Source organism: Mytilus trossulus, chromosome 4 (assembly GCF_036588685.1).
Source record: "Mytilus trossulus isolate FHL-02 chromosome 4, PNRI_Mtr1.1.1.hap1, whole genome shotgun sequence".
NCBI lineage: Eukaryota > Metazoa > Mollusca > Bivalvia > Mytilida > Mytilidae > Mytilus > Mytilus trossulus.
In genome coordinates this window covers 34,255,114-34,263,498 of record NC_086376.1, presented here as the reverse complement: position 1 = coordinate 34,263,498, position 8,385 = coordinate 34,255,114, and the positions used below count along the sequence as shown (strand labels likewise).

The window sequence follows — 8,385 nt, the reverse complement described above, 5'->3', positions numbered from 1 at the left end:
TTTATTAATGATATTTATTGGCGATATATGACCGCCTCTGGCGATAGTAATGATTAAATGTGTCATAAAACCATTTGATGACCAATATATATCAATCTTGTAATGGTCAATCAATTGTAAATGAACCAAGTGAACTCACCAGTACCTTAGTATATATAATACTCTTAGATTGGTACTTCATGTGTTTTTGATTAGTCTCAGATGCATAATTTTTTCATAGGCAGATTAAGGGGGGGGGGGGGGGGGCAGGTGGCCCGGGTATCCCCTTTTTGCGAAAAAAATGGTTGCTTATATAGAGAATCACTGAAGCGTGACTGGAGCGGGCCCCCTCTTAGGTCAGTCAGTGGGCCCCCACTTATGAAAATTTCTGGATCCGCCACCGTTTTTTATTAGTTGTTAGTGGCTTTGAACTAGCTGTCAGATAACTGCGAGTACTCTCAGATCTGTTCATTGTGTCTTTTTGTGTCGGGATGTATAAGTACCCGGCCACGTCCACTTGCATTTTTGTCCATCTGATGAGTTAAGCCTTTTTCAACTGATTTTTATAGTTCCTTCTTATGTTGTACTGTTATACCACTGTCCCAGGTTATGGGGAGGGTTGGGATCCCGCTAACATGTTTAACCCCGCCACATTGTTTAGGTATGTGCCTGTCCCAAGTCAGGAGCCTGTAATTCAGTGGTTGTCGTTTGTTTAATTTATGTGTTACATATTTGTTTTTCGTTCATTTTTTTACATAAATAAGGCCGTTAGTTTTCTCGTTTGATTGGTTTTATCGGGGCCTTTTATAACTGACTATGCGGTATTGGCTTTGCTCATTGTTGAAGGCCGTACGGTGACCTATAGTTGTTAATGTTTGTGTTATTTTGGTCTTTTGTGGATATATATATATATAGTTGTCTCATTGACAATCATACCACATCTTCTTTTTTATATAGAATGTTATAAAAAAAATTATATTTTGTCTTTATGCAAAATTCATTCAGTCATAAGTTGTATTTGTATCGATTTTATGTGTCAAGCCATTTCCGACTGATTGTTACAGTTTGTTAATATGTTCTGTTGTAAGCCTGTTACAGTTGTGAAGCCAATGAAAAAAAGAGGACAAAGTATGATGGACTGTTGGCAGAGATAGAGGATGGCAGACATGGAACTTTCCTAATGAGGTTGGCTGCAGAGGCTTCCCTGTACAGTCAGTGTGGAGATGGTTTTCTGCAGTAGGAGTGACTGGTCGGCATAGAAGAGCAGCAATTCAGAAAATTGGCCAAGCAGCAAAGAAAGTGTCTTGCTGAATATAAACGAAGAAAGACGATACCCTACCATCACTGAGCAGTGATTGATCACCACTATCACTGTAAACCCCCTCTTCCCACCCTGAGAACGTACTGAGCTAGGGGTCGAAACACATGATGACGGATGGCCTCGGCTGAGGACATTGATGGTGTTTGCAGAAATTCTGCCAGTACTGTATGTAAGTAACTTCGGATTTTTTTTTATCTTCCTAAAGCATGTTAGATCATGTAAATTCGGTAAAATATTTTAGATGAATATTATTTTAAATAAGGTAATCCAAAAGTTAATATGTAGTTTATATATACTGATGAAAAGAACCTAATTTTTTTGTTGTAATTATTCGTATTCTTAACAGATTTACTTGTAGTTAAACTTCCAAAAACAGAAAAAAGGCCAATTATAGGCTATTACAATTTAAAATGATATAACATTTTCATTGGAGATTTGAGAGACTGGTATTTCGGGTAAAAGAGACTGATAATGATAAGGGAATTATCTAAGTTTATGGTTATCTAGAGGAACTGTCACGTGATGGTATTTTGGGGAAAGCGAACACAGAAATATGTCAAGCGACCTATTTTTATTATAGGCAATAAAGTTAACCAGCTTTATAAGGACTTATCAAACATTATAAATATTGTTTTGTTACTTATCTTTCTGTCCTCTCGACTAATTCCCGATTACAATTAAAGAACAGTTACTTATTAATGATCATTAATATTTTTTGTAATAAAGCATTTAAAAATATCTCAGAAAAATATATGTGGAGTTTATCAATGAATAGATGTAATAAATAAAGAACATAATTTTGTTGGTGCTTTCAATATGGATGACAGTTATGCCGCTTGCCGACTTGTTTCTTTATTATTATGAGGCTGAATTCATACAGGAACTTCTTAGGAAGAAAGATAAGAAGTTAGCAATATACTTCAACTGAACTTTCCGCTATATATATACATGTAGATGACTATTTCACTAAATAATTCAAAATTTTGTGACTATGTTGAACGCATATTTCCCACCGAACTTAAGATAAAGGTTACAACAGATACAGTTAAGTCGGCCTCATATCATAAGGCTTGACTTACATCTAAAAATTGACAATAAGGGTCGGTTGAAAACAAAACTTTACGACAAAAGAGATGATTTCAGCTTTCCAATTGTGAACTTTCCATTTCTTAGTAGCAACATTCCAGCAGACCTGTATACGGGGTATGCATCTCCCAATTGATACGATATTCCCGTGCTTGCTGCATGCATTTCCTATCATGATTTTCTTGATATAGGGTTACTGCTCACAAGGAAGCTATTAAACCAAGAGTTACATAGTGAAGTTGAAATCATCCATTCGTAAATTTTCGCCGCATCACGAGTTAATTGACCATTATGATATTAACCCTTTAACAAATGATATCAGATATGTTCCTTACATCGAAACTACAACCTCCTTCCCTTTCATGAATGTGACCTACCAAATTAGACCATTTACCGGATTTGTTATAACATAAGCAAAACAACAGGTGCCACATGTGGAGCAGATTCTGCTTCCATTCCGGAGCACCTGAGATTACCCCTAGTTTTTGGTGGGGTTCGTGTTGCTTATTCTTTAGTTTTCTATGTTGTGTCATGTGTTCTATTGTTTGTCTGTTTTTCTACTGTCATTTTTAGCCAGGCGTTGTCAGTTTATGACATTAATGAGTTTGACTGTCCCTCTGGTCTCTTTCGTCCCTCTTTTTGACCTTTCGACTCACTAGACTTACACTGCCTTAGGTTTTTTTAACACTTCCTTAGAATATCTATTAACTGCAGTGGACTGTAATTGTCAGTAATTTCTCTATGTATATATGAATGTTGAGGAATATGAGCAATTTTCTTCTAATTTAATCATCCAAGGCAAACAACTTAACATAATTTATTGAGCAAAATAAATAATCATAATATATACATGAAAATCTCATTTGAATTAGTATACAAACAAAAATCACTTCAAAAACAAAACAGACCTGAATCTAAAAAGAGAACATGTTCAACAAATTCCTAAATAAGCTCATAAGGGACCTTTCTGATCAATTGAGTTTCACTAGATCATTTCAGCAACATGTTGTGTGAACAAACAAAAATTTTATTTGTTCTGTGGTGGTTGCAATATTGACGTTATATATATATATATATGTATAATTATCTCAGGCCAAATAAAATAGAATGTGATAAAAAAAAAACCAAGTTGGAATGATAGTTGAAAATTTGAAATGCTTCAAAAATCCTGTTAATCTTTATGAACTTTCATATGTTTTTTTTTATCTTCGTTTGACGGAAATCTTCTGTCACAGAGTTCACACTGGAAGGGTTTCTCACCCGTGTGAACCCTCATATGTATGGTCAGATGAGAACTTTTTCTACACACTTTATTACACACTTGACATCTATATTCCTTAATTGTTTTGTACTTCCTTGTTGCCTCACCAGTATGGACCTTAGTATGTTCCTTCAGAATATCCTTACGTTTGAATCCACGTCCACATACCTCACAAATATGAGGTTTATCATCACTATGTGTATATTGATGTTTTCCAAGAGAGCTGTGGTGATTGAAAGATTTTCCACACTTATCACACACATATGGTTTATTACCAGTATGTATATTAGTGTGTTCTTTAAGAGTTGCTAAATCACTGAATTTTTTATCACAATATTCACACTTATACTTCCTTACACCGGTATGGGTTGCATAGTGATTTTTCAATCCCTGAAATTGTTTAAAATGTCTGCTACATATGTCGCATGAGAAATCCTTCGTGTGTTTTTTCATATGAAATTTGATATCATCTTTTGGAACTCTTTTCTTACAAAAAGAACAATCTTGCATTTCTTCTTTTGCTAGTGAATCAATTTCAACAACTTGTTTTAAATTATAGTCTCCATTTAATTTTGGTTCCTTTTCAATATTTTGAGAATCGTTTATTTCACTCTTTTTGTTTCGTGTTGGATTTTCTTCAGGTTCAGCTTTGATGTACATGTTAATTTCTTCACTTAGTGTGGTATAAGACCAATATGAAGAGTTTTTATCAACAGCATCCTTTTCTAATATTGGAATGTCCTCCATTTCAAATCTGAAAAAGGTAAATAACCAATAAAGCGTTCAAATATCATATGAACATGTAGGTTCTGTCTAGGCCCTTTGACCACCAAAAGCATAAAATAAATTAACAATATTCCTCACGATTTATTTTTTTTTTTTTATAGTGAAATTGTCCAATAAATTTTCCTTTCTGTCAAATGCCTTATATGTTCAAGAACATGAAGAAGATTTAAAAAAAAGTAAATAAGTATTAAAGTGTCAAAAAATTGTATGCACAATTATCATCTGTTTTATAGAATTATGCGGCCCCTTTAAAAAAAAATCCTGGATCAACTTCAGGCATAGGAATATTTAAAAAAAACAAGGAACCAGAGGTTTGATTAATGCACAATTACCTTGTTTTTAATCTGTTTTAGCGCATAAATGTTATCATAAGAATGGAATTCTTCTTTCTAAGGTTTTATGATAAGGACTTTAAATTCATTGGCTGTGCACATATTTAGAATGAAGAGCTTCTGTACAAAAAAGAAGTACTTTCTCCAACAATTTCACATCACAATAAATCTAGGAAAAGAAGCATTTAAAGAAATTAAAATTGGGTAGGGGATGACTTAATTAAAGTTGTTCATTCCATTTCCAGATTTTAACAAAGATTATCTCCCTTGAACATATTGTCCTTTAGATTGTTAATCAACCTTTTTCATTCTCAAACACATTCCATTCAGTCAATTATTATTTCCATTTATTGTTTACATCAGATCATGAGATGTATACAAAAAGTAAACAAAAAAATCAAATATATTCACAATTATATAAAACCATATATTTTATTTAATTCGACTCAATTTCATGAAAAACAACACAAAATGAAGATTTTGTCTGGATCAGGATAAGCCAGATGTTCTGTTGATAAAGAACAAATTTCTACAGAATACTTACTGTATGTCCCAATGATGCAATTCAGCTTTATACCATGATTTTTCGTTTCATGTAGGGTTCAGTTAAATGAAGTCTCATTCATTGTTTTCCCCGTATTTTCAAACAGCACTGATGGAATTACCAATGTAACCCTAAAATTATAAAACACATGTTTTTAACAAATCTATACAGAAAGACCTTGGATAAAATTTAGAACTATTGCACAATGATGCTACAGGTATTTATAAAGGCTTAGTTAGGACACTACTGTAGATTCTTTGTATATATTGTAAATCATTCAAATTGATTATTCAGGGAACTAATTTTAATTGATAAGGAAAAAACTGTATTTTCTAGATTTTGATTTAAAACCAAATTCTTCACATGATCTTAAAGAAAACCTTTATTCTGTTGAAAACTAAATATATTGATGTCTCATAACTTATATAAGATACATGTATGTATAAAATCAACTATAAAAATGTATCTCATAAACTATATAAGATATCTTAAAACTTTATGAGAAATCTTTAAGCTGGAATAATTAGTAAAATGGCTTTACATGGGCATACATTGGTGGCCTTCAGCTGTTTCTGTTCTTTGATTTGGTTTTTGACTATAATGTGAAGAACAACTTGAATCAACCATATTGCAATTATGCATTTGATCCTTATTGCCTTCCCATGAATTATATTAATACAGTCATTGAACGTTACCTGGGACTTTATACTAGTCCCAGACGTGACATGGGAAAATCCTGATACCGTAAATTAAAACCAAAATCAGAATATTATAACGATAGAGTTGTCTTTCTTTGAACAAACACAATATCGTTGTCTTTACTCTTATGGTTTTTTTCTACAATTCAACTCTTTAAACACCATATGTTCAGAACAGTATACCTTCACAGACTAAAAAGGACAGCAAAACTGTACACAGACATCAAATGATTAAAAGATTTTCTTTCGATGTAACGGTATGGAAAAAATATATTAATATATTCTGCAGCGTCCTTCATTTTGACCAGGGGAATATAATATTAGTACGTGACCGGAATAGCTGGATGTTCCGCTTTTACAATACACTGAATATATTTATATGAGGTGGAAAGTGCTAAAGATTAACAGCAAAAAGTACAGTAATGCCGGGGTAACAATGTACCTGAGGAAAAAAAAGGAACGGAAATAATTATGACGTCTGGCAAGGCTACGTAGTAACTGGCCGATCCCAGAAAAAATAGCCTTCAGAGGCGGATTTGGAGGGGGGGGGGGGGCAGGGAGCCCGGCCCCCCTTTTGGGAGTAAAATATGGTTGCTTTTATAGGGAATCACGGAAGCGTGACTGGAGCGGGCCCCCACTTCAATATGCAAATTTATGGATCCGCCACTGGCCTTGCCACTGAGACGTCATGATAATTATTTGGACTAGGAAATACAAGTAAGGAAATATCAAGCCGGAATACAGTTTTCAAGTTATTACAGAGAATAGCCATTATTTTTAAGGAAAAAGAATCATGCACTAAATGATTGAAATTTCAAAAATACATAAATGAAGGTTCTCGCTCCATCTGTTCCATGCCTTATGTGAAGACCATCGAATATACTAGCATATAGATATGACACTGTCTGTGATATATAAATTCATTATGATATGGTAAATGCTATCAGAGACATACAATCTTATCATACAATGTTTTATATATGGGTATGGTCCTTATCAGATCCTACCATAATACTTCGCATTCCGTTTCCATTGTAGACATTTTCATACCCCCCCCCCCCCCCCCCCCCTTCAACTCGGATGTCAGAAAGAAAGACGAAAGGTACCAAAGGGACACTCATATGTAATCAGAGTAAAAACTAAACTTTAAATATAAAATTTATGAAACATATGTAATACTTACGTCGAAGGATCATCACATACCGTAGTCACGGCAGATCTTAAAAGTTCATACCACACTAAACCACCAAATGTACAGTATATGTAGTGTACATGTCATACAGATGGCATCTACAGTTGCATGTGTAACCTGAGATGTTATTTTTAAAGAATCCTGCCACAAAACTGATATTATGTTAAAACAAATTGAATGTGTGTGTGTGATATAAAATCAGTTATGATCATATACAAAGCGATAACTTAAGGTCATTTTAATAATGTCATATTTTTGTTTGATACAAGAGAAAGCCTGAGGTCATTTTGTGGTACATAACTCATGTACATGCCACTAATATTCTTGTTGTACCACATCATCATTAATATCATCGTGAAACACTGAAACAAACGCCATGTCATGATATTGCCGGACTTACTATTACCATATGAGTTATATGTCTATCCTGGAATATTCTGTAAATAGAAACAAGAAGATGTGACATGAGTGCCATTGAGACAACTCTCCATCCAAGTACAAAGTAAACAATTTTGTAATTCAGTTTCAGTTGTTACCCTGCATTTGTGTTCGTTAAAACAATGATGTATCTAAATGGACATCTAGTAAAGAAGTCCTCCCAGACCAGCACTCAGAAGGTTGTGTTGATAAAGAGCCGGACTCGAACTCACAACCTCAGAGTTGACATCTACTAATTAGTCAAGCAATCTTCCTAGAAAACTTACACCGAAACCTTCTATATAAGGGTGACTAGTACGGGTTTGTTATTGAAATTAATACCCCTTAGACTTTTTAACTCATACACCTAATGTAACAAAGTTACTACCACCATTATATAAGTATCTATATTATTAAACGAGAAGACCTCATTTTTGGTGTCGCTTCTCTTCTTTCCAAAATAGTACAGTGCATAGTGGCATTTGTCATCCATTCATATGATTATTCAGATTGAGTTATTTTTGGAGAAAAACGAGAAAAAGGCATCCGGATATTGTTCCGTCATTGGACAAAATTTTAAGTAAGATTAGACTTCCGGTTTGCGTTTTTCTGTATACTTTGAACATACATATACAAAGAATAAAGTGTATTTTCAAAATTCTATCTGCTATCTTTTAAGTTAACTATACCACGGCAGTCACAGAGTTTATTAAATAGAATGGGTCTGTATACTTTTCTGTATACTTTGAACATACATATACCAAAATAA

The 8,385-nt window shown here is 33.7% G+C and overlaps 1 protein-coding gene across 2 annotated transcripts; it reads right to left on the bottom strand.

The window, feature by feature from the left end:
* Positions 1–3,189: 3,189 nt before the first annotated feature.
* On the bottom strand, positions 3,190–7,450 carry LOC134715171 (zinc finger protein 436-like). 2 transcript variants are annotated; one of them, XM_063577153.1, is made up of 3 exons: positions 7,191–7,450; positions 5,310–5,440; positions 3,190–4,401 (listed from the first exon to the last, which is right to left on the bottom strand). In XM_063577153.1, the coding sequence occupies exon 3, from the start codon at positions 4,392–4,394 to the stop codon at positions 3,558–3,560; it is 837 nt and encodes a 278-aa protein (XP_063433223.1). In that variant the 5' UTR covers positions 4,395–4,401; positions 5,310–5,440; positions 7,191–7,450; the 3' UTR covers positions 3,190–3,557. The 2 variants fall into 2 exon arrangements, with proteins under 2 accessions (XP_063433223.1, XP_063433222.1); XM_063577152.1 differs by lacking the exon at positions 7,191–7,450 and adding an exon at positions 6,191–6,335.
* Positions 7,451–8,385: the final 935 nt, after the last annotated feature.

What these genes read in the sequence shown, in the direction of transcription:
- LOC134715171 (XM_063577153.1), bottom strand. Translation starts at nt 4,394, where the DNA reads ATGGAGGACATTCCAATATTAGAAAAGGATGCTGTTGATAAAAACTCT.